The following is a 26,769-nucleotide window of genomic DNA, read 5'->3' on the forward strand; positions in this document are numbered from 1 at the left end:
TGGCTCTGGGTTCCTCGGGTTCTTGATGAACCTACAAACCCTATATATCCCCGCAACCAGAGGAGTCCAGCAGACGTAACGGTATATTGCTTTCGATAATCTGACATTGCAGGGAAAAGTTACAGAGTAAAACGTAGAGAAAAATTGATGGTTTTTTCACCTCAATTTCAATATTTTTCTTTTTCAGCTGTTATTTTCTGTAGGAAACCCTTGTAGGATCTACACAAATGACCCCTTGCTGAATTCAGAATTTTGTCTACTTTTCAGAAATGTTTAGGTTTCTGGGATCCAGCATTGGTTTCATGACCATTCCTGTCACTGACTGGAAGGAGGCTGAAAGCACAAAAAAATTGCACAAATGGGGTATGCCCCAGTAAAATGCCAAAATTGTGTTGAAAAATTGGGTTTTCTGATTCAAGTCTGCCTGTTCCTGAAAGCTGGGAAGCTGCTGAGTTTAGCACTTCAAACCCTTTGTTGATGCCATTTTCAGGGGAAAAACCACAAGCCTTCTTCTGCAGCCACTTTTTCCAATTTTTTTGAAAAAACCGAAATTTTCACTGTATTTTGGCCAATTTCTTGGCCTCCTTCAGGGGAACCCACAAAGTCTGGGTACCTCTAGAATCCCTAGGATGTTGGAAAAAAAGGACGCAAATTTGGCTTGGTTAGCTTATGTGGACAAAAAGTTATGAGGGCCTAAGCGCGAACTGCCCCAAATAGGCAAAAAAAGGCCCGGCACAGGAGGGGGAAAAGGCCTGGCAGCGAAGGGGTTAAAGGAACTGTAAACAAATAACTCCAAATGCGCTTGCGTTCCACGCATGCGCATTGTGAACCGTCATGGTGGCTGTTTAGTTCTTGAACGCTCTTTTGTGTACGCACGCGCTCTACGCTCACGTAGACGCGGACCGTTCCTCCACGGCTATATTTGTAGTCTGTTGCTGCTCTTCTGCGCCTGCGTGGAGATACGCTTTTTGAGTTGTCGGGATTGTGGCGTATTCATGGCGACGTTGGGGGAGCTGGAGGGTCTGCAACAAGCAGTCCTAGCCGTAACAGCACCCTTACAGGACCTGCAACCGAGATCCCTCACGCCGCTACAAGACTCGGGAAGCATGGATGGAATGGTAGTTACGGAGGAGGACAGCATGGATGCGGAGCCCATGCGAATTGAAGAGGCGCCCGGTGTACAGACAACGGGGCAGTCGCCGCCCGAAGGCGGCTTGCACGAGGAGGAGCTTCCCGCCGAACCTGGGGGCCGGGACCCCGAAGTGACGGTGGAAATTGGAGAGACCTATCTATGTCGGCGTAGCGACGACTCTTGGCGTAAGGGAGATCAGTTCCTTACTAGCTCGCTACTGTGTGTTACAACGATTTAACGACAACGGCCACATGTATGCTCAGAAGAGAGCTCTTAAGTCGTTCACAGTGGCCTTGGTTCTGTGAATGACCTTGCAACTTCCTGGGACGGATACTGGGCTTAACTAGTGATTAGCACTGGCTCTTTCGCCCGCTGAAGGGCCCAGAGCATTCACATGCCTACACGTTGTTTGTAACTCACGCTTGTCGGAATTTGAGTGGCCTGGTCTCTGACTGTTTTAGTTTGCTTCCATAGAAACCGCTCTAATGTCTGCTTGGTCTATTGGCCATGTTATTGGTCTGACGCTGAACAGAAACTTTTTGTGAGCTTTGTACGTGCTGCCAGTGACATATCTAGATGTGAGTCTTGCTACTTATTGGAGTGATGCTCGCTTTTTGCTTAACCTTATTTTGCTTGAGGCTTTTCTCTTACTTATAGAACCTGCTGTGTGCCAGATTATGGGGCGAGTTGCCTGCAAGACCCATAGATGCCTGACGTTGACCTGGTTGATGTTTGTTGCTTGTATGTGAAAAAACACTATTAAGGGTATTGTGACAGCATGCCTATCTGACGCTGGTTCAGCATACCTTGACACCAGTCTGATACGCTTGATATTCGCCTTAACGTATCATGTGAATTGCCTGACAATCTGAGATCAGCTTTTTGACTATTTATCAACCAAAGCTTTCAGTTGCAGGCTTTTGTAGAAGAATACAGTATTTATAGCTAAATTATAAAATGACACACAATTATAAAACATACTGCATTAAGATGGGTGTGTTTTATATATGATACCAAATCCCCCCCATTACCAAAAAATCAGTGCCTTTTTTGGAAATGTATACAACAATTCCATTATAATTCTTACCCAAACAGTATTCCCTTGTTCAGTATCTGATGCCTTGACCCTTCCTCATAATATTTCCAATGTTCGTGTATCATGTTTAGTTACATCCATGCACTTCTCCCTCTTCTTTAGGTTGAGCGCATAATCGATTTGACCTGTTGTAAGTATTGTGGGCTTTTAACCAGGCACATACCACACCTATTACTTTCACTCTGTCATTGGTAAATGCTTTACATTTGTCACGCCTTGAGGCTGTTTTTATCATGCCTTGCAGATAACCCCTGTTAAATGGATTATTGCTGATATACTTAAGGGTGGGCAAACTATTTATTTTGTCTCTCCTGTTTGTGCTGCATGGCAGTCATGGCACTCACAGCGTGAACAGACAAAACAGCGTGAACTCGATCAACGGTGTTGGAGAGCTGGTCACATTATTCACAGTTACCTAATCAGTCATGTCTTGTGGGTCTCTCCTTAAAACACTTGAAATTGGTAAATGATTTACATAAAACAGAAATCCTCAAAGCAAAAGCGCCTCTCCCAGTACAGCAGGAGAGCCGATACTACAATATTCACTGCGTTCGGGAAAACTTGCCCCATAATCCAGGCATTACTTTTACAAAACAGTTTTGCTCATAGCTCAGCCTGTGGTGGTTCTAGGAGAATGGGACCGTTACCAAAATGTTCACGACAATATTCTCTTTCTGTCTACATCATATTTGGGTCCCCACACTAAGTTAGTGGGGACCTAAAAATCATAACCTCTTCCACCATTCAGTGTCTGTTTAAGCTCTCTCATAGCTGGAACCTTTGTTTTACAGGTGGGAACAGCTTATGTTTTCAAGGGCCTTGTTTGTAATATCTTTGTTATAGGCCTGCTCCCCATTAATATATGTAATACAATGCTAAATACATGGTTACACTGTGTTATTTAATTGCCATTTTCTTTTTGCTTGGTTATGCCCTTTAGGGGCTAACTATATAGTTACATGTCAATGTTTCTTACACATACAGTTCTCCTTGTGGTGTCCTCTAGGGGCTGTTCTGTGTATTACAGTCATATCAACATATTAAAATATTCGTGGCACGGAAGCTTGTTAGATGCTTCGCAGGGCATTACTTTTAAAAAACATTTTTGCTCATAACTCTGATATGGTGGTTCTTGGACAACGGGACCACCTTCACAACATTGACCACACTGTGCTCTTTCTGTCTACATCATCTCTGGGTCCCCACTGTAAAATGACAAAAGCCATTTACCACTCCAGGCACAGTATTACAGCTTTGGACTGGTAAAATACAGTCCAAGCCAACCTGGAATGAGTAAAAGCAACCCAACATGTGTTTCGCTCTCATTAGAGCTCATCAGAGAGGTTTAGCTTTGTCCAGACACAAGGGAGCACCCAGTATAAGTCAAAACAAATCCCTTTCAGGGTTAGAGTGACGTATAAATTATGCAAAAAAGAATAGAGAACTCTGGGTAGTTACCAAGTTGAGGTGGCTTTTGTCATTTTACAGCTTGGCAAGGTTGACACTGTATCAAACCTATGCTTAAAGACTTTGCTGTATAAATGGCAAAAGACTTTGTCACTATCTAGCTCGGTGTGGATAGCACTGTGTTGATCCAATGCTTAAAAACTTTGCTAGATAAACAGACATTTGAGGTGAGAAAATCTAGAGTGTCGCTGGTGTTGCAGAGTGCTCTTTACTAGAGCTGCTCTCCACCTAAACTTGGGAACTACCCAAAGTTCTCTCTTCTTCTTCTTATTTTTGTGTGTGTTTATGTTTGTATGTGTGTGTGTGTGTGTATATATATATATATATATATATATATATATATATATACATATCTATACACACACACACACACACACACACACACACACACTTGAAACACTCACAAATGCTATTGAAGATGATTGATTTATGTTTGAGGAACAATGTTTTCCTATTTAATCATCAGATATATGCCCAAATATGTGGGACAGCAATGGGAGTTTCCTTCTCGCTGAGCTACGCAAACCGGACTATGGGATGGTGGGAAGAGCATGTGGCATGGCGAGAAGAGAATGAAGAGTATGCAGATACAGCAGTAATGTGGCTGAGATATATATAGACGATCTATTTATTGTTTGGAATGGAACAGAAAATGAATTTGTGCAATACTTTGAAAAGTTGAATAAAAATGAGATAGGCTTACAATTTACCTATAGCATAAGAACTAAATCTGTTCAATTCTTGGATGTCCAAGTATATATAGAAAAGATTCAAATTGAAACTACTCTGTATCGGAAAACTACATCTACAAACAGTAAAACATGGGGATAGTTTTCATCGAATTTCGCTGAAGAAAAGCATACTGTAAGGAGAATTAATCAGGATTAAACGTAATTGTTCTACGGGCCATGAAATGGAATTAAAGTTTACAGAAACCCGACAAAGATTTACTCTGAGAAAGTATAAGTAAAAGGATATAAACCTTGGAGAACAAGAGCAAGATCCAGAACAAGAGAAGAGACATTAAATAGGCCAATGTTGAAAAGAGCAAATAAAGAATCCACCATAAAAATGATTCTAACATATAGCAAGGAAAATCACTTGCTTTTGAATGTTCTCAATAAATATTGGGACATTATAAAAAAAGATCTAGACGTTGGGAAATTGGTTGGTGCTAGACCGATGGTGACATATAAGAAAGTACCATCTTTGCAAGATCTTCTGGTAAGCAGTCCTTTTCAGACTAACAAATCTTTGAATTGGCTACAAGCTCAGACAACCGGCTTCACCTGTTGTGGAAAATGCAAAAATGGGGGTAAACAAGAAGGAATATCAAGATTACAAAGGTAACCTGATGAAGATCAGCAAAAGGATTGCATGCAATACCACCCATGTAGCATATGTGGTTGAATGTTTCTGTGGATTACTCTATGTGGGCAGTACAATTTACCCTTTGAAAAAACGTATATTAGAACATATAAGAGCTGAACAAAATAAAGATCTGATCTATGCTATGGCGCGACATTTGAATTCACATGAGGTAAGAAATTGGACTAACATGAAGTATGTTAGAATCGTGAGTATTGATAAAAATGAGAGAGGAGGAGATCGGGAATTGAAGTTAAGGTGCCTGGAATCACTGCTAATAATACAGTTCAAAACTAAGACCCCTAGAGACCTGAATGGGGATGAAGAACTTCATTATCATTTATAACAGGGGAATTTGGTGACTGAAAGTGCTGTTATTTGAGAAACATTGGAAATGTAAGGGAGGTTTTGGAGAGTTTTTTCAACATGTAATATATTAGTATCAGAGGTAGCAACTACTATACACATATGAACATGTGAGCAATAAGTGAGCTCTGAAAACGTTTATTTCATGCAAGTAGCTGAGTAAGAACAAAATGGATTAATTCACCATGAATATAGGTTCTCAAGAACAACACAAATGTCACCTTATGTATAGAATTTTTCAGAACATTTAGAAACGCATTCATATGTATTTATGTCTATATTGTGGTCTGTTTAATTTGCATGATAGCTTAGAATGTATTTTATGCATTATTGAGGAAATTGGGATTAATGAATGTTTTAGGACTACTTTATTTTATTAAGACTATATGTGCCATAATGCAATTGATTGGTAGAGGGGGAAAAACATTTTTAAAAAAAAAACTATTAAAGAGAGACATTGAAAAAATACTCACATACTGTGAGCAAGACCTAGAGGTCGAAACGCGTAGGTGGTGTTGTTGGATGAAGTACACACTTGGATAAAGCAATAAACTCTCCTGTAGTGCAACAATATAATTGGTTTGCAATTGTTTGTTTTGGAGATATATATTTATATCTTCACACAAAATTGAGAATTCACTCAAAATACGGCTGCATAGAAACATGGTATAAACAGCTATTGACCTATAAAGCGATCCAACTCTCGCATTGTTTGAAGCTCTTTGATTTATTCGAATTGTCGAGTGACACCAACACACCCCCTCCAAACAATGAACAGAATTGTCTACGTGTTTCGGCTGAAGCCTTCTACTGGACAATTCGACACCCCACACAGTCCTCCTCAAATACAAACAATGGTCTCTCATCTATATCACTTACATACTGGTGTTGAATAATCGAGCGGCCATCTTTTAACATGTTGTGGTGTTTTTTTTTTTTTGTGTGTTACTCTTCATCAGCTGTTCATATTGAATCATTGTTGACATTAGATCACCAATACAAACACTATCTCTGGTCTATTTCACAAAAAAAGTTGTTAATGTTCACCAATCATAAAATATATATATATATATATATATATATATATATATATATATATATATATATATATATATACACATACACACACACACACATAGCAGCAATGTTCTACTATTTGAGCTTCCATATTCAAATACCTATAATGTAATTCAGAACGTTTATATCATAATATTGTGACCTGAAGCAAAACTATATCTGTACACATAAATATCAATTACATTATCATAATAAAACCTAAATGTGCAATACCTATATATATATATATATATATATATATATATATATATATATATATATATATACACACACACCAATCATAAATAGACATTTGGTCAGAGAGCGGAGGAATTTTGTTTTCATATATCCAATGCCTACTGGAGGAGAAATAAAGTGACCTGTGCATCCCACAATTTCATGATATTTTCATAAAAATATTGTCAACTGAAGCAAACATATCCATAGATATAAATAAATTCAACAGTTGCATTGGCATAATATAGCCTAATTATATAATGTAAGTGTATACTAATTGTAAGTAACACTCTCATATAACAAAATACCTAATGGAGGAAAAGTAAAGTGACGTGCATCATATATTTCTGCAAATTAGCAATGGACCGTATTCATTAATACTATTTCACATGACCAAATATGATCAAGGGACACGGTGATAATATTTGGATCCATATTAAAAGTAGTCACTGTCATATAAAACCTATTCAACAATCCCCCTGTGTCAATAAATATATACATTTTCATTCAAAGTGCAAAGCAAATAATAAAAATGCATCACCGTAGGGCCTGTCTGGTGCTTCATCTTTCTCCTGCCAGCAAGTCTTCGGCCCTGGTTCGACCGCAACGAGAAAGAGAGAGATCTACCCGTACGGGAAATATATCAGGCATTCAACTTCTCAGCCCTGATTGAGGTCTCTGAATCTTCCACTGTCGACCTGGGTCTTTTATACATCTTAAACAAGCGAGGTAGGAGATTTCTGGAAAAAACCCTCCCGCTCCGCAAGAAGTATTAAAAAATGCAGGCTATTTTAGGTCAGGGTTGAAAGAAACTGGTTGGAAATGGCCAGTTTCCCAAGGTGTCTCTCCCAAACCTAAGCCGTTCCGTGCTGTACCATAAACATCATTCTAGTATATCCTTATCGTGTTGACTGACTGACTCCTACACGTTATGTCCTAGCCCTTTGGTGAGAAAAGAACAAGCAGGCACATAGAATAGAAACCGCATTGCATAACATGTTTTGTACGGATAGATACTCGCATTTTTAACATGGCTGTGAAGCGAAGGCTATGCTGAATACAAAATGGAGTCTGTAACTGGTGACCACTAAAGTGACGGTGGACAGCTAAGCTAGGTGCGAAGTGGTGAGACACGGGGTCAGTGGTCAAAACACAAATATCACTACAAGGGGCTATTCTGAGCATTGCAGTCAACATACTATAATATTTGCAGCACAAAAACTCACCCCATAATGCTTTGCAGGGCATTACTTTTACAATTTGTTTTTGCTCATAACTCAGCTTGTGGTGGTCCTAGGACAATGGGAAAACCTCCAAAATGCTCTTTTTGTCTACATCATCTCTGGGTTAGTGGGGACACCAAAATAACAACCCCTCCCACCATTCACTGCCTTTTAAGCTTTCTCATGGCTACAACTTTTGTTTTACAGCTGGAAGAAGTTTGCTTTTTAAGGCCTTGTTTTTAATATCATTGCAGTAGTCATACCAGATCTAAAAACACCCTTGAGGGGCTAAGTATATGGTTACACTGCATTAATTTCTCCTGTTTTTAGGGTCGAGCCTGTGTCGCATGCGTTTCGCTAAGCGAGATGCTTTTGTAACTAAAAAGGGCTCGGAGCCCTGTCCACGTCACGTCAGTGTTTGTGTTTGGCTTGTGGGCTTGCCATTTAGAATCTGCTTGATTTCATTAGTGGAAGGCATGCTCACGTCATGCCTTATCCAGTGGATAGCCCTCCTCGAGCGCAACGACCAAGTACAGAAAACATGCGAGGCTCGCATGTTTTCTGTCCGGCTCGTGGACTACTTTTTCCTCTCTTTTCCCAGCGCGATCTTGCTTGGCAGAAGTCGAGCGCTTTACATAATATCGACCCGGTTTCACAGTTAATTGCACTTTTTCCGGTTAGTACATAAATGCAATTTTGCCGATAGGTTTCATTACCAGTGAAAAGGTGGGTTAGGAGTTTACAACGCTATCCGCTCTAACACGAGCAAACGCGAGACCCGTTGCATTGCAAATGCTTGTTTTTCATGGGGTTATCCCCTCTAGGGGCTAACAGTATGGTTACATTACCACGTTTCTTACAAATGATTTTTTTGGTATGGTGCCCTCTAGGGGCTGTTTTGAGCATTACAGTATAATGCCAAAAGTTTATTTCTGATAAAGGTTTATATGACCATTGTATTTTTTAATAATCTCTCTGTATTACAATTATAATAATGATTCAGGCCAACTTAACTTCCCTATTACACTATGACTGTTTGAACACTCTTGATATGTTAGGGTGACCCTTCTAGTTTATTTCTCCTCTGTGGCTGTCTTGTGTTTTTTGTTTTTTTTACGGGGGGAATTGTTTTAGCCAGCCAGCAACTTCAATGGTGGGGTGGTGAAAGTGGTATCCTATTGGAATTAGCACGACAGATTTAAATTAGAATGCTAAATGGCAACATTTTCTTTTTTTGCTGCAGATAGAGGAAGAATGTAAACAGAAGTGCTTTCGTTATATGCAGGGCCACTTGTGTTATATGGTACGAAAAGATGAAATTATGAGGCAGGGTTGACCAATTTATTTTGCAAGAAAAGTCCTGTTAGGCAATAGCTGTAACTCAAGCAAATGTGAGAACGATTGCAAAATCCCAACACAATACCAATATTTAAGAAGAGTGAAAGATGTGGTCCTGCTAATTAGTGCCCAATCAACCTTTTGAATATTTACGGAAAATGTTTATCTTTGTAATAGTGTCCAGGGTGAAAGGATGTATTAACTCAAATTCGAGCTGGTTTATAAATGAGACTGTGTTCGAGGAAAAATATAGGCACCAGTAGTAAGGTTTTCAGGATGCACCCAAGTCTGGGAAAAAAATGTGAGATTGAAGCCTGTTCTTTGACATGTTGTTTGCGGACCTTTGGTCTGCTTTTGACCTATTATGAGCACTCCCTGTGCTCCTAAAACCAATTTAACATCTTGATGTGTTTACATGATAGGAATCAGACTAGTGTTGGATGAGGAACTGCAGAGCAAACGCGCTTCTTCCTGGTGAACAAAGGCGTCCACCAAAGCTGCTGTCAGCCCTTCATCATTTTTACCATGTATATAAACCAGGTGGTTGAGGAGGTTAGCCAGTGCTTTAAATATGCCCCCCATCTTTTTTTAGTGAAGTTAAGATGCCACGCTATTATTTGTAGATGATACCCTTTTGGTTTCTAAGTCGCACTATGAGTCTACAGTCCCTTTTAAATAGGTTTGTTGATTTCTGCAACAGACGGGGTAAATAATAATTCCAACAAGATAAAATTAACAATGTTAAGATCTCACAAAAGTGTCTTCATGCTGAACAACCCCAGGCTGAAACAGGTGGATGTGTTCCTATATTTAGGGGTCAACCAGTCATCTTGCATTTCATGGAAGCCACAGGTCTCTGGGATGAGAAACGTTCTGGCCCAAAGAAAGAGAGCCACAGTCTGCTTTGCTATGGAACATGGGGTGTACTTTGTGCCCCAGCTTTGAAAGTATATGAAGCACAGTGCTAGACTGACTCTCTTTATTGAGCCAAACTTTGGGGGTGGCTCAAACATGTCGGATCTGTCTAGGTGTGAGAAAGTGTTTCTAAAACACCCATTGAGACTTACACCTGTATCTCCCACACTTCCTTTTGTATTCTGTTTCAGGGTTCATGGATAATGTCTCTGTGCCAAACCAAAACCCATCTTTTAATTGACAGGAGTCTGGGACATGCTTCAGCTCACCCACCGTAGGGCTGCATGTGTCAATATACTCTGTTTCCCAGGCAGCGAAGCATTAGGGTGGTTTATCTGTCAGGATATTGGGGTAAATCTGTCGTCACCATTTTTGGGACCATCCCAACAGAATTATGTGTGATAGTGCCTCAGATGTGAAGTAAGCTTACACATTGTGGTCCAAGGGGAGGCAGCTCTCAAATGTTCATAATGGCAGCCTTAGTTAAGCATTTTTACTGCATAAACGTGTGCCAGCGATGGAGGATAGATGTGTCGGCTAACCGCTATGCTGACAGATACTCCATGGTTGTGTACTTCAAGCACTGAGGTGGTGGGGTGTAGAGATGCCGTAAGATACATCAACTTGGCCACAACCTCATTCAGATCTGTACCAAAACATTCCACATATAAAATGCAATGTATACACTGGGGTGGTTGAGCTATGAGAACAAATTAGTTTCCCCATCTATTCACCACTGTACAGCAATATGTGCCATGCCTGTATTACAGAGTAAACTGTAAGGTATCTGCTATAGATAACCATCAGCAATTGGTATACATGTTTTACCACATGTTTGTGATGCTTGGAGTGGTGATGAAGTATGGCTGCCTTTCAAAAAGGTATTTCAGACCACCTGCATGGAGTCCTGTGGGTTTAGTCCTGCTTCTTAAATGGATTCAGATGCTACTTAAGAACCCCTGTCTTTTCATCTCTTATACCAGAAGCGTTGTGACTGATCCAAAGCTAGGATAAAAATGTTGACCAAATTCAACTGTGTCGCTGTATATTAAAAACAAGTGGTTCATGGCATATACATCTTTAGCAAATCCTAACTGCAAGTTAACCCTGCTGAGGTCACATACCTTTGGATGTCACTGCACATATATCAAGTGGTTTTGGGTCTTGCTTCCTTAAGCACAGGCTGGCGCTACAAATAGGCGAACTTGAAAGCTTTGGTGCATATGTAAAAGATCAAGGATAGACTGTTGCAGCCGTGACACATCCTTACTGCAGTCTAGTTATCCATGGTGCAGATCTGCCTGCATATAAACATGAAAGGCAAGTCTTAACACTGCCTAAATCCAACCTAACAGCATACATAGCATCTGCACTTACAGATGTCACTCTGAAAGTGTAGTCCTAGAGGTGGATGGGTTTAGTGCTAGAACATCCTTACCTAATACAACAGCTATGCACGTCCTAGTTTTAGCTCTGTAGGTTGCCTTAGCCACAGTGATGACTACAGATGTTATCCATCACAATAAAGGAACACACACCCAAAAGTTCATAGCCTAACTCAACTTATGCTATTGTAACTCATTTCTTTCATCCTTTAGATTCGGCAGAAGTGATCCAGTCCAGATTGAATGAACAAGAAGGCCGGGAGGAGTTCTATGTACACTATGTTGGATGTAAGCATTGCAAAATTTGACATTTTTGTTGTTAAATGTGTGTGTGGTGTGGGATTCTTTCAAGTAATCAACTGTTTCTATGTCTCCCAGTCTACCACTGTCTAGCAAGATGCTAATTAACTAGCGATGGACAGCAAGCATTCTGTGGTTCATCTGTAAGCATGCATACTTTAATGTTTGTATGCCTAAGACATTGCTTCTAATTTCAAAGTGCTGTGTATTGTTATAGCTGAAGCAAGTTGGGTCTAAGGATTGATCAGAATGACTAGCTGGGACCTGAGGACATTGAGTAAGGCAGTATGCCATTTAATAGGTGTTTGAGTGGTAAGGTACAGAATACACACAGTTTGTGACCTGTTGTGAAGAAGAATGAGAATCAAGGAAAGGCGTTTGCATGATGCAAAAGTCAGCTAATCTAGGCATTAGATAACAGCTTTACTGTATGTTTAGCAAGAAAAAAAATCTATATTGACATGTTATGCATAAGAAAGCAGATGCATTTTAAAATGGCAGCAATAAATCCCAGCGTAATATGGAATTTGTACTCATAACATAATGAACATATCCCAGACTATACCTAGCCACAACCTGTCTACTTGTTCTACATTCTTACTGTTGTGTGCACTGCGGGCCTATCGGATACATTGATCAGTTACACCCCCCCCCCCCACTATCCCACAATAACACATCAAGTCGCTCCATGTATTGTTATGCTTCTGGGGGCATCTACTTGTGACGTAGATGGGAATCTCAACTAGCATGCAATTATTTGTACTACACATCCATCCCTCCAACCTGAGTAGATCTGAATCACACCAGTGTCTGGCTAGGTCTCTTTTGGCCACTTCAAGTCCTAAATATATCAACATCAATTTACACTTATCGGCCTCCAAGTCCAGGCGTGTAAGTAAAAGAAACAGTTTAGGATCATCATGGAAATGCCACCCAGACACTTTCTGGACCTCACTCTGGCCCTGTAGGGAGTGATAGAAGGGCATTGTCCAGCAGTTTGAAGAAAATCCCCTGGGTCGTCTTGTTCTACTGTTGAATGTTGTAGAGGTGTTTTGGAGGTTCAGGGTCTCTGTATTATTGCTGTTGTTTATGAGATTTAGGTTATCTTTAATTTGCAAGAGAGTAGCCCTTTTGCTCATCTGGCAAAAGTTTCCTAGGGCCATGTCAAGCAGTCTATGTGTTGGAACTTTGTGAGTTAGTTGCAGATGTAACATTTGAGGTATTTGGCTTCTTAAGGTGTGTGTGTTGGGGTGGGCTGAAGCTCAAAGGCTTGCCTCCGTAAAATTTTCGTTTTTATGCCTTAGCTAGATAGTGCGTGAATTGTCTCGAAGAGACATCTTTTATATACTTTGTGGGCTTCAGCCTGCCCATAGGCTTCCCATTTGTTGGCCCCTTCTCCTCTATCTTATTCTTTCTCCCCATTTGTCCACGGCATGCATGCGTCATGCCTTTCTTTTCCAGAGAGCATGGGCCAATTACTCCTATTTATCCACTGCTAGGCTTTTAGGATCGGTTTAGGAACTACTTTTTTCTTTGTTAAAGAGCACTTAACATAAGCGATTGTGTTTTCACTGGCTCCAAACGTAAACATGTGCGTAAATCTGGGTCTTATCTCATCACATTTTTAGTGCATTTAAAGACCAAGGTCAAATGTCTCCAATCCCCTCCCACTTTGCTTCTTGAATATGGTGTGCGTGAAAACACACTGCTTTTTTATTTGTTGTGTGAGTGATTTTTTGCTATCTAACACTTGTCTCCTCTCCTCAGCGCTCTTCCCAGGTTGTTCCTGGCACCTCCCACGATCTATTGTGTCCGTTCCTCTCTCCTCATTGTTTACACGTTCCCCCAACCCCTCCGGCCTTGCTACCGCTTTCAGTTTTCTGATTCTGCTACATCACGGGTCTGTTTTTTCCTGGCTGTGTTTTTCTGTGCTTCAAGTCGTTTCTAACTCTGGAGCAACATTAGTTGCTGGGGTTACGTGCAGGGGAAAAACTGGTGCCTTGGGGCTAAGTGCGGGTATGCGCACCACCGGCTCACCGTGGTGTCTAAGCACACAACGCAGAGACAAGAAAACACTTCAGGGTGCATGTTTAAATTGTATTTATATATCGGTTACTACAGTTTAACAAATGTATCCGTTAAAGAGAAATCACACTAACTGATTTAGGCTTTGGTTTAAAAAAATAAAATTAAAAAAATGTGGTTAATGTTCCTAATAAAAACGTCTCAGTGGTTCCTTCAGTGTTCATAAGTGATTTCCTGAAGCGCTCCAGTCAAGCATTAATTTAGTACCATTCCCACATCAGCAGTCACAAGCAGCACTTACTTCCCTCATTCCTCCTCTTCAAGCAGATAATAAAGTTACATTATAAGCCTCTTGAATGTATTCCCTCGCCAGTCGACTCTTGCTGCTCTTCCCAGTGACACACTTTCTCCCTGGTTCATCTCTCCATACCAATGCTACGTGTTATGTGCGTTCAGAAGCAAGGACTTAATTCCTCTTTGGAAACCAAGCCAGTGAGAAAGTGGTGATATGCTTATCCCACTCTCTCTCTCACACACTGAGGCTTGTTTGTGGCCACAGTTTTGTTACTAATTTGTCATTCTGTAAGCACACACATGCATGGTGACGCATGGGTATTCCTACAGAATTAAGCAACCAGCAGTAGCCGTCGCATAATGGCACCTTTTTTCTTTTCTTTTTTTCCTTCTTCTTTAAAACATTTTTAAATTGAGGATTCTGTGCAGCATTGTAAATCTGTAAAGCACCAGCAGACTGCATTGACAGAGCATGAAGGTCTAAAAGACAAGACCTATTGTCTTAGCTAGTGCTTGTTGGTATTGCTTTAACTTGAGTGTACTTGCTCAGTTTGGATTGTAGATCTAGGGGTATGGTGCTTGACAGTAGGTTAAGTAGGTGCAGTACTTAAGAGATGCTGTTCAAGGGATCTTATCCTGCGGCTCTTGTCTATGTATTGTAACTGAGATCTAAATGTGAACGTGTATTTGCTTGCGTTGAATTTCATGTTTATTAATTTTCGCAAAGCACTGTATGAAGCTGTTTCGTTACTTCAGAGCACTGACCTTTAGTACGCAGGAAAAGTTTTTTAAATGGGGAAAGGTGAAGTTAGAATCCCATTGGAAGGGCTAGTGATGTCTGAAGTTCTTAAAACACAACCCATTGTAGCGTAGCCATTTTTAATGTAGCTTTCTGTGCGTTTGCTTAAAGTATTAGGCCTCTGTGCACTTTGTTCTAAATGCATTTTATTTAGCATCGCACTGTTATTTTACAATAACGAGTTTCACAGTCTTGTTTTATTTTCTTCTATCTCACGGTTTAGCTTACTTCAGCACTGAAGTTCTCAAACAATACATTCTTGCTCGCTCTGTGCTTCAGTCAAGGATACAGTCTGGTACATTGCCGATAGACTTGGTAGAAGTTTAGTCTTTAGGGTTTGTAGAAAGTACACATTCTTACGTAGGGACGTTTCTTAGAACACCAGCGTGTTAGTTATAAAACACACTTCCTAGACCTGGTACACGTAAGAGGGAGATTCCGACCAGGAACCCACAACTAGACACTGATTGCCCTTTTGCGGATGCTGATCTTGATCACAGGCCTTTGCTCAGGTATGAGGGTCGATGTCCTCCCGGGGGAACCTGAAGGGCAGGCTTAGAGCTTAACATGCTGTGCTCAAAATAGAACTTAAAAGAGAGAACGTAATATAGTTGCACTATGATAGCGTTATTCCTATGTTTCACTCTCCTCGTTACTATTTCAATCCTACTGTGTTGTATGGTTTTGGTTATTGCGGCTCATGCCTTGTTATCTAAAATGCAGTCGTTTTATTAAACCAATCTTCAAAACTCAAACTGCCTTCAAATCTTTCACAAACCTTTGTATATTGCAAAACAATGATGGAGTGCAGGGTAGTTTAGCCCATAGGCTGCCGTTATCAATGAAGAAAAAGGAGACTGTGACTTTAAGAACAACCAGTCCTCCAGTATCCCATCATGCACAGTGAGTCAGTTACCTCATTTCTTTTTTCTGGCTCCTGCTGAGAGGACCCTGGAGCATTGAGCTCGACCTTTTTTAGTGTTTTTTTATTTCTCTCCAAAAAATCAGTCAAACTTTCAGTGACAGCTATTTCACTCAACGTCTTTTGACTTTCTTTCTTCATTTTTGTCTTTTTATGACTGGAATAAGGTTTTTTTTCTCTGTTAAAATGCCTTCTCTATTTGACAAATTCCCAAGATGTGACAGGAAAAACGCCAAAACACTTTCATAATGTCTGTATCATCTGCCTCCCATCTTCACACCTTCCTGCCTCATGTAATATCTGGAGGTCATTTTCCAGACGTACCCTGCACGGCAGGGAGAAGATTCGCCTCCAAGGAAAAACAGAAAGGTGACGCCAGCAAGAAGCCAGTGGGACCTCTGAGCTAGGTGAAGGTCAGTCTTCCACCAGAGCTCTTCCCTCAGCCTCCAGTGGACGTGTAAGGTCTGAGAGGGTTTTTTCTGGGAGAAAATGCTTTTGGTCCCTGTTGATGTTGAGAGCAGGTGCGACGCCCACATGTTCACCGTTGAAATCTGGCTTGACGTTGCACAAACATCATACAGCTTTGAGATGACCGCACAATGTTAAGAGGCCACAGCATGACGTTGAGGACTCCACATGCTCGGCGCACAACGTCGAGGAGTGTGTCGACATCAGTGGATTCAACGTCAAGACGAAGGAAACATCGCCCTCACAGTCTGACATCTAGGTCGCCGTCTGTACATCAACGAAGGGAGAGGTTGACGTCAAAGAGTCCTTCGGCGGCGAGGACACAGAAGACTTCTAAAAGGAGAAGGATCTACTCCTAGTCAGTCGCAGCGTTCCAGAGAAGTTTCTCCCTCACTGGTTCTCATTCCTTCATCTTTGTCTCCTCCTCCCACTACCTCTCCATCTCCAGCTGCAACTCTCCCACCCATCCTCAAGATCTGCCTGTCCCATTGCCTTGCTGGCTTCTCCGCTGCTCTGGGCACCTACACCACTTCCGGTGCCTCAAGTACTTAGCATCACTCCAGCCCCTAGATCGCGCCACCGTTCACATTGTAGCCATCATGCATCTGGCCGTTCTACAATGAGATCAAGACACTCTCGTCACGGATCACTACAAAGGTCAAGGTCACGTTCTTTCCAACCCTACCACAGAAACTCCTCAACGTCTACCAGAGACTATTCACCCAGCCTGACTCACCTCAACCTCGTATATCACCAGTGGACGACGTTAATACCTTTCAGGAAGTCTTAATTAGAGGTGCAGCAAAAGTAAACATTCCATTGGCTGTCCCAACACCAACTACTTCAGTCATTTTTTAAGCACTGCAGCAACTTTTGGCCTCACAACCTTTGCTTCCTCTGGTACCAGGTCTTCTAGAACCGCCATGGAAGTATTCCTTACACCGGCTATGACAAAGTCTGCTCCTTCTAGACTGTTAAAGGGTTTTGTCCCAGAGGACGGTACTTTGTTTCTGCGCTCCGACCCTCCACCTGATTCAGTGGTGATCCTGGTGACCCATAAATCTCACGCCACTTCTCAGTCTGCTACCTCTCTGCCGGACAAAGAGAGTAGAAAGGTGGATTCGGCAGGCCGCAAAGTATGTAGCTCGGCGGCAACATCCATAGAAGCAGCAAGCGCAACAGCCCTCTTCGGAAGATACGGCCTTGCAGGACTCCCTGCTCCAATTTGCAGACCATCTCCCGAGGGATCAGAAAGAGGATTTTTTTTTTTTTTTATTGTAAAAGAAGGTGCTACGGTCTCGAACCAGGTCATTAGCGCAGCAGCGGACTCATCCTTGCTCTTGGCACATGCATACTGCCATGAGATATCCTTAAGGAGGCATGCCTGGCTGAGTCTACCATCCCTAAAACCTGGCGCTCAGCAACGCATAAAAAAACTTGCCATTTTCAGGATTCACACTGTTCGGCTCTCATACCGATGATGAAATGGCAAGAATGAAGGCATAACTGGACACTTTGAAAGCGGTAGGTCTTGAAACATCTAAAGACCGAAGATCCTTCCGTCGCTTCCAGCGCCGCTACCCTTCTCAGAGGGTTCAGAAACCTCAGTGGTAGTTTAATAGATCCCAGCAGCAGTTCCAACAAGCCTATCAGCCTCAAAGGAAACAACAAAGAGGATGAGCGGCACACCAGCCTAATCACGGGTAGTCATCAACAACCAGAACACAACCTGAAAGCTTTCTCCAAGAGTCCGTTAACCACTCAGGTGGGTGGGAAGCATCACCAATTACTGACAGTGGCAACAAATTACAACAGACACTTGGGTCTTAAACATTGTGCAGAATGGGTATTGTCTCAGATTTTCCACTCCACCGCCAAGCATTTTGCCAAAGGCAACCACTTCTCATCTGACCCTCATAAAGGTGGAAGTTTTCATATTGCTAGAAAAGAAAGCAATAGAACCAGTTCCTCTCAAACAGAGGGGAAAAGGCATTTATTCAAGATACTTTGTCGTCCCAGAAAAGGACAAAAAGGAATTCAGACCCATTCTAGACCTGAAGGTTGCCAACCATTGGATCAAAAAGGAAAAGTTCAGGATGTCAAATCCAGAGTCTTGTCTCAGGCCAAGAGAATATGGCACTGACTCCTCCTGGCCAGGAATGTAAAGGTAATAGCAACACACCTTAAAAGGCGTTCAGAACATATAAGCGGATGCCCTCAGGAGGGTTCTAGATGAGAACCACGAGTGGGTTCTAAACAAAGACGTCGTTCAAGATATATTCCGCTTGTGGGGCACACCTTGTATCAACCTTTTTCGCCACAGTGGACAACAGAAAGTGCTGAAGCTTCGCCGCCAGATTTTGCCATCTAGAATCATTGGGGAATGCTCTGTGGATAGACTGGTCCAACACATTTCTGTATCCCTTACCACCGATTCCCCTGATCCCAGCGGTCCTAATTAAACTCTCAATGACCTCAGCCAGAATGATCCTCATTGCTCCGGAATGGCCGAGACAATAGTGGTTCCTGGACCTCCTTCACCGGTCGCTTCGATCTCCTCTCCGGTTTCCATGCAGACCAGACCTACTGACAAAATTCGGAGGTCAGATGAGACACCCCAATCCCTCCTCCTTGAGTTTGGTAGCATGGCTCCTGAGTATTGGCACTTACATCTTCCACAGGACTGTATGTAAATTCTAAAACAGGCAAAATGGCGTTCCATCCAAGCTGCTTATGCCTCCAAATGGAAGAGATTTTGCATCTGGTGTTCCTCCAAGAAGATAGATCCTACATCTTGCCAGGAGGATGTGACCCTACCATATTTGTTACACGTAGCAAAATCTGGTTTAAAATTCTCTTCTATTAAAGTCCATCTGGCAGCTTTGAATGCGTACAGAAAAGGTCCTTCACAAACCTCTTTCTTTCAGTTGCTAATCATAAAAGATTTTCTTGAGGGACTAAAGAAATTGTTTCTACCACTCTGGCGTCCTTCTCCACCATGGGAGCTGAACATGGTTCTTTCACATCTCAAGCATCATCCATTTGAGCCCATACACAAAGCATCTCTTCAACACCTCACTTGGAAAACATCTTTCATTGTGGCAGTGACATCAACATCCAGAGTTAGAGAGATTCAGGCGCTTTGTGCTCATGAGCCCTACAGTGTTTCACTCCTCCAAAGTAGTGATGCGAACACATCCTAAATTCTTACCCATGGTTATCTCTGACTTTCATGTCAAGCAGACGATTTCCTTGCCAACTTTCTTTCAAAACCCATCCATCTCAGCTTAGAGGGCACTACACTCTCTCTAGATGTAAAGAGTGTTTTAAAAATCTATTTAGATAAAACAAGTCTATTAGAAAATTAGAACATTTATTTTTCAATTATGGGCCGGTTCCAACCGGGCTGGCCACCTCTAAACAATCTCTGTGGATTGTCTCTTATATTCTTTACTGCTACCAACTAGCTAACAAATCTCTAGCTGGCAGATCAGGAGCGCCCTCTACCGAGGCAAGTCTGCCACGATTGCCTTGTTGAGGAATGTTCCCCTGGTAGATATCTGCTAGGCTGCGACCTGGAAGTCTGTCCACACGTTCACTAAAAATTACTGTCTTGACTCTGATGCCAGGACAGATGCTCAAGTAGGACAAGCGTCTCTCGGGTATCTCTTTGCGGTATAGCGCATTCCAATATTGTTTGGTCTGCTCCCCCGCTGTTTCTGGGGTGGGCTTGCTGTTCTATTAAACGCTTATGACTATACACGGAAATCCCCTACATGATAGTCATAAGCAACCCTCCCTCCTCCCCGGTGGAGTAGACAGAATATCATCTCCGGTATACCACGACTCTCAGCGATGACTGCCTACAAGAAGAACTGAGGTAACTGTCTCACTCTAGACATGATGGGATACTGGAGGGCTGGCTGTTCTTAAAGTCAGTCTCCTTTTTCTTCATTGATAATGGCAGCCTACGGGCTACACTGCCCTGCACTCCTTCATCATGATTTTGCATACAAAAAGGTTTGGGATTTCTTTTTTTTTTTTTTTTTTTCTCCTGACTTTTCAACTCATTCATGCATTTGAATGCATGTGTCTTAACTTTGTCCTTTTTAAAGCAAACTGGATGAAGAATTTTGGCCACTGGAGCCTTTCTTCTAGGCTGCATATGGACATTAAGTGACTTTGCAGGCCTTCCTGAAGTAAGGCGAACATGAACACATAAGAAGTTAAATTGGAAAAAGTGCTCCGGGGTCCCCGCAGGCGGGTGGCACTAGTCAACGCTTTTGACTATTATGGAAATACCCTTACGCGTGAACTGGAGTTACATGTAAACTATTCTTTCTCCTTCCTGAACTGATTGTAGTTAGTCTGTTGTTAATTTGGGGATGAGGGTTTTCCCCTATCTACTATTTTAAAATACTAGGGATCTGCCTCCATGTTCCACTCTCTTTAAGGGTCTTTAGTAAGGCTGGCAGATCTGAACTGAGGTTTCTGGTGGGCACATAGTGAGGTGCAGTTTCTGCATGTACTTAGTGTTTTGTTCCAATACTCTGTGGCTGGCGCAAAAAACCTTGCATATGATCATAGTATTTACAGGGAGCCAGTTAGGTGGTTTTAAGGTTGGTTTGATATTATCATGCTTTCAAGAGTTTAGGCACATTCTAGCATCTTGGTTTGTTTTGTGACCTTTTTTTAAGTGTGCATGGGTAGGGCAGCTAGGGTTAGAGGGATCTGTGTGGTTGAATTGGGGATTAAACATGGTGATCTAATAAGTAGTCTTTGAGTTTGGTGGTGCTATACTAAACATGTTTGTTTCTTCTGGGTAGGATTGAGGTTAGTGGGTGTGCTTACAGAATTTGTTAATCTAAAGAAACTTTTTAGGGTAAGAATGTTAAGGCAATTCTATTTTTGTAATGTGTCTACTTTATTCTTTAATGTCTATAATATGAATTTGTTTAACAGCTGTATGTTTTGAACCAAAATGTTATACAGATGAACAGTGACATTATGTAGCTCCAAGAGCGGGAAACGTAGACCAACGTCAGCCGTTGTGATATGGATCGTATATGTTGTGTAATCACCTTTAACAGTCAGTACGATTCTGTAATGTGTACCCATCACTAAAAGGAGACCCATACTTAAATGTACATAGTTAGAGCATTTGTGGACTAAGTGAGGCAGTTATAACCCTTTGCTTTGAGTAGCAAGGTAGGAAGAATAAGTAAGGCCTGCTAGTACATTATTACAGTAGTCTAGTGTACAAAGAACTACTGTCATTTATCAGAGTTTTAGTTGTTTGAAGTGACAAATTGGTGGATTTTTTTTTTTGTTGTAATTGAAACCTTTAAGAGTTTGGTTTTTGTGTTTTATTGTCACTTTTGGTAGTCTGTTTAAACTAGTCATTTTTATTTTAACCACTTCTGTACTGAAGACTGAATGGTTCTGTCGCCAGCCACAGTGGTCTCTGTGGAGAACGGAACCATTCCGTCTTCTGCACACGACCACAAAATTACCAGAGATTTATTTTTTAATTTTTTTTAGCCTCGGGAGCCGGGCAGGAGCTGCCCAAGGCACTTTAAAAGAAATGTTTTTTACTGTATTTAGAATCCACGCACATAGCACGCTGATGTAATTACAGTGGAAGTGAAATGAGCCAATCGGCTCATTTCAGTTTCAGTGTTTTGGTGCTCAGGGTGCTACCTGTTAGATTCTATACTGGACTCGCATTTAGGCACTTAGAAAGATGCAGTTAAGCTTTTACAGCAGACAGGCATGTTTTTTCCTTTTGCATCTGTCAGTCACATTATTGGTTTATCTTGGCTTGGCCAATGCGTAAGCTTGTCATGTAGCTCCCTTTTGGCTGGTGCACATTGTTAGATTTCTTAGTCCAAGGGGTAATGTGTGTCAGACCACCTTCATAGAAAAGGAACACAGATAGGTGTCTATGGCTCTCTCTTACGGTGAGTTGAGCTCATCCAGATTCTATGTTATCAGTGGGACATCTCTGCTAGAGATATTTTCATTCACAGGTTAATTTGTAGATACATAAACACTCACTTCGGGTACAGAAGTAGTAGGCACGGCTACTGGTATTTTATAATCAGAGGATGTTATTTTGTCTGCACAAACTTTGTGTATCAGAATGATGGCAATTATTACTTTAATCTCCACAGTCATAATGTAAAATGGGATGAGCATAGAAAAAACTCAAATCATTTTACATCCTTCCGACCAGAAACCAGTTAGTCTAATCTCTGCCTAACAAATGCTTATATATTACCAGCCTCATGGTTGTTTTATTGACTGAATGATTAGTCTTTTCCTTGACTAAATTATGCCAGACCATGTACTGATCTCCACACAACTTAAAAAGATAGTGGACTTGCAGCTGGACAATGGGATTCTAGTTTCTGACTTTAAGTAATCAGTCCTTGTGTCTGTGCCCCTTCCACAATGTCTGGTAACTTTATACCGTTCTCCCTGATGAATCTCTGTGCAAAGGGGAGGGTTTTTTGCTGTGCAGTCATTAGTGTCGGCACTGCACAAAAGATATAATCTCAGTCAGATATGTGGTCAGAAATACAAGCAATTGTATCTGACTGCCTCTTTCTTTCTCTAAAAGTTATTTTTTTCTGCGAGGCTAGATAGACTTGCAATGCTAATGACTACATGTAACTGTCTGTGCCGCGGAATGGGAGATTGCTCTTTGTCGCACTAACAAACACAGCAGATATCAATCCACTACTAAAATATTGCAGCACACGGTTAGCTCTCATCACCATTCAGAGTATTAGTTCTCTAGGCCCTAAGCCTTGCTTATATACACTCTAAAGAGTTACTGTGTCTCATGTTTGTCATGAAGGTAGGCCCGATTTGAATGTAGCATGGATGTATTATCAGGAAATCCCTGCCACGTATGTCATCCCATCTTGTATGTACTTTTAAAAAAAAATAATTAATTAATAAAATGGAAAGACTCTGTAAAGAAAGCAACTCAAGTTTTAGGTTAACAGTGTTTCGGACCGTTTTGCTCCCTGGTATTATTCTTCACTGGGCAAGGAGAGCTCACATTTCATGAGGAAGATCTCTCAGATCAGAAGACCCGACTATACATGTGTTTAGTGCAAGTATCCTAGGTTTTTATGGTGACCCATGTTCCTCTATTTCGACCAACCCACATTTTGAACGCCACCTAAGCGTGACTGAATCTGTTTGGTTGTGGTTCCGATGATGAAGAAACAATGTGATCCCACATCTATTGGAACTAGTGACAATCCAGTGAAAACATTTGAAAACATGCACCCTAGTATATGTGCTGCTGATCCTTATGTATGTTTAAATAATCCTAAAATACTCCGTCCTGCTTTTTTTTTTTTTTTAAATGTAGTTCTATGCTAGTTTTAGAGACACGAAACCTAATTTTTATCCCTTCAGTAAAAAACAAAAAATTTATGTTATCTGGAACAATTGTGCTATTCTACTTGCACTGTGTGCAAATTGAGCTTTATAGTAATCCCTCACGGATTTTCCAAGGACCGCCACACTTGTTTTGACGGTCAAAGAGCTGCAACTTTGGCAGTCCGACCAACCAATTACAACCTTGGCGGGTGGACCCGCTGTACCCGCTGTACCCGCCGGGAACATGATGGCGGTCGGGCTTGTAACCAGCCATGGTGGCACTAATCTTTATTCTACCTGGCTGATTACAACCCCCCTTTTTGCCAGCGTTTTCATGGCTGGTGGTAAGCCAGTGCTGGGGGCCCCTCCACCCAGCACCATCGGAATGCGCACTGCTTTGCGGACAGTGTGCATTCCGAGGGTGCTGAAGTGTTAGGATATTGGCCATAGCGCACTTAAATGAGCCAAGACCAATATCTTAACACTGTTCCCGCTGGTCAGCCTGGCAGGAACATTTTAATATGCTCAGGAGGAATGTCATCGCTATGGCAGTGGCGTCCTCCCAGTGAGTTTGCCAGTCCCATGGTGGGACCCCCAAACTCCTAATGATGCCCTTTATTCTGTTTTGATGACAGTACGATTTTTCCTTGTCAGTTTATTAAGGTTTGCATGCAAGAGATTAATATTTGGCCAACATAGAGTAGTTATCACTTCATGTGTTGATGGACCCCCCCCCACTCCAGTCTCTAAATATGTCAGAACAAGTTTTCATTGTTTCTGTAATTAAGGAAATTTCAGTTAGCTGATATTTTTATCTGTAGTTGTGTTGCATTCGTCATAAGTGTTTAGGGATGAGTGAAGTTTCCAATGGCGTGAACAGTCTTTTGCATTTAAAAAATATTGTTCTTAAAGTAAACAATGTAGTCAGTACAGAATTCCCCAAGTGCATTTAAAAATCAGTTGAATGCTGTGTGTGCTATCCAACATCTTTCTTTGAGGCATTCTTCAAATTGCAACACATTAATAGTATTGTAATAAATCAATGAATTAACCATGTAATACTTGTTTTTTTTTTATTTGAAGTATAGGGTAATCATTACAACTCTTGTATTGATTGTCTTGAAATTAAATTATATGTAGAAATTCACTTAGCCTCCTGATTTTCATTTACATGAGTCATATGTGTAGGTTAACTACATTTCGTTCTAAAACTCAGTTCTTCAAAAAATATCCATATAGTTCTAAACTGTTTTTTTAAATCCATTCTTTCTGTGTGTTTTCACAGCATCAAAAACAGTTTAAGTCATTTCTAATATTTAATATATTTTTTCATTATAATTTTTAAATCGTATGTTTTTATTTAAATGTCCCCTGACTATTTTGTGCAGCTATTTTTCTTCTTTGAACTGCTTCTGCAACAGGTTTATGGTAAGAGCCATATCACTTAATTGCAATTAAGTTGTTTAATTCTTTTTGAACCTGTAAGAGAAGTAAAACCATTCAAGTTCTCATGCAATGCATCTGTGTGCTGTTTTTACAATTTATAATGAAAAAACATTTAGCCATTCCTGAAACGGCATGTCAATGTGGTCTATGTTGTGTATGACGTCTGCTTTATTTGCCTGTGATCCTTCTGCTCCTTTTAACAAATGTGTTATATCTTAAATTTGTTTGCAAATTCCAAACTTGCGCCCTCCCTGATTCAGGAGACCTGCTTTTGAAAGTAGTAATTAGGGGTTTACATTTCAACTCTGCTTAGTGCTGTTTCCCATTTCCAATGTGAGAATTGAAAGCACTTTTCTTTAGCTATTAAAGGTATTAAGAACTCATTGACGCTAGCAAGTTAGCTTTTTAATAGTATTTTTAAAAAATACATAATATTCTGTAGGGTAACATGCTGGAAACCAAGAATCTGACCCTCACATCTACCAGTTTTTGATTTCCCCTGTACCGCTTTTAGTAATTCCATTCCAAATGGAATATATATATATTTTTTTTAAATCTGCTTATTCATCTAAATGTTCAAATGGATAGGTCACTTTGTGCCTTGAAATAAGCACATAATTGTGGCTTGTTGCATTTTGGTTATAAAATGTTTCAGCATAATTTTTATTTTTCAGTGGAGATGTAAATTATGATTTTTTTCCTTCAAATTAAGGCTTACTTCTTATTGATGGAACTAGGCAGTGCTGCTTCCAATATAATGTTTATATTGTATTCAATATATGTACATAACAGTAAGCCTATCTGTAGCGGATTGTACATACAAACATATGTCTGTAGTTCCAGGAGCACATTCTTACACTATCCCTGCTGAAGGGACTTGGGGACAAAATGTCTATACCAAGACAAAAATTGTGTGGGGCTTGGACAGACTCTGCTGGTTCTAAAATTTGATAAACCTACTCCTCCCTGCAGACACTATTTATTTAGCAGCTTCCTGGCTATTATTCTTTGAGACCTTTCTCTGGTAACCCTGTGTGTAATTTTGGTTGTTTAACATATTTAGGGATGCGGCTGGATTGTGAGAAATATAATTCCATATATTGTTTCATACTGTCTTTAACGTTATTCCAATTTTATTTTGCAAAGCATATTTTTTCTTAGTTTATTTTCTTTGAGTAGAGTCCTTGGTGTTTAGACATGTAGAATATTAGCAGGGGTGTGGAATTTTATAGAATATCTTCTTGTCCATGTGACAGGTTGCTTCATGAATGTACTTGTCCTGTTAAAAAAAAAAAAAAAAAAATACTTGGCCCTTTGGTGCCATGTAGTGCAGAGACACATTATGGCAGCAATCTCATTATATAAGAGCTCTGATAATAGACTCTCTGATCATGCCAGGGTTTATACTATAGTAGGGCTTGAATACTAGCAATTTCCTTGTTTTGGCACCTTTCAACAGCTGTACATCCTGAGGCTGGAGATAAGGGTAAGCAATAGTTCTAGGATTGGAATACCCTTTAGAGTTTGTGCAAAC

The 26,769-nt window shown here is 40.9% G+C and overlaps 1 protein-coding gene across 1 annotated transcript in view; it reads left to right on the forward strand.

Moving 5' to 3' along the window:
• The first annotated feature begins 852 nt into the window (after window positions 1–852).
• The window catches only part of KAT8 (lysine acetyltransferase 8), a 564,841-nt gene continuing 538,924 nt past the window's right edge, over window positions 853–26,769 (forward strand). Inside the window, exons 1-2 of the mRNA XM_069244212.1 lie at window positions 853–1,317; window positions 11,797–11,871. Coding sequence (XP_069100313.1) covers window positions 996–1,317; window positions 11,797–11,871 — 397 coding nt within the window. The 5' untranslated portion in view covers window positions 853–995. The remainder of the gene's footprint in view (window positions 1,318–11,796; window positions 11,872–26,769) is intronic.

Source organism: Pleurodeles waltl, chromosome 7 (genome assembly GCF_031143425.1).
Source record: "Pleurodeles waltl isolate 20211129_DDA chromosome 7, aPleWal1.hap1.20221129, whole genome shotgun sequence".
Classification (NCBI taxonomy): domain Eukaryota; kingdom Metazoa; phylum Chordata; class Amphibia; order Caudata; family Salamandridae; genus Pleurodeles; species Pleurodeles waltl.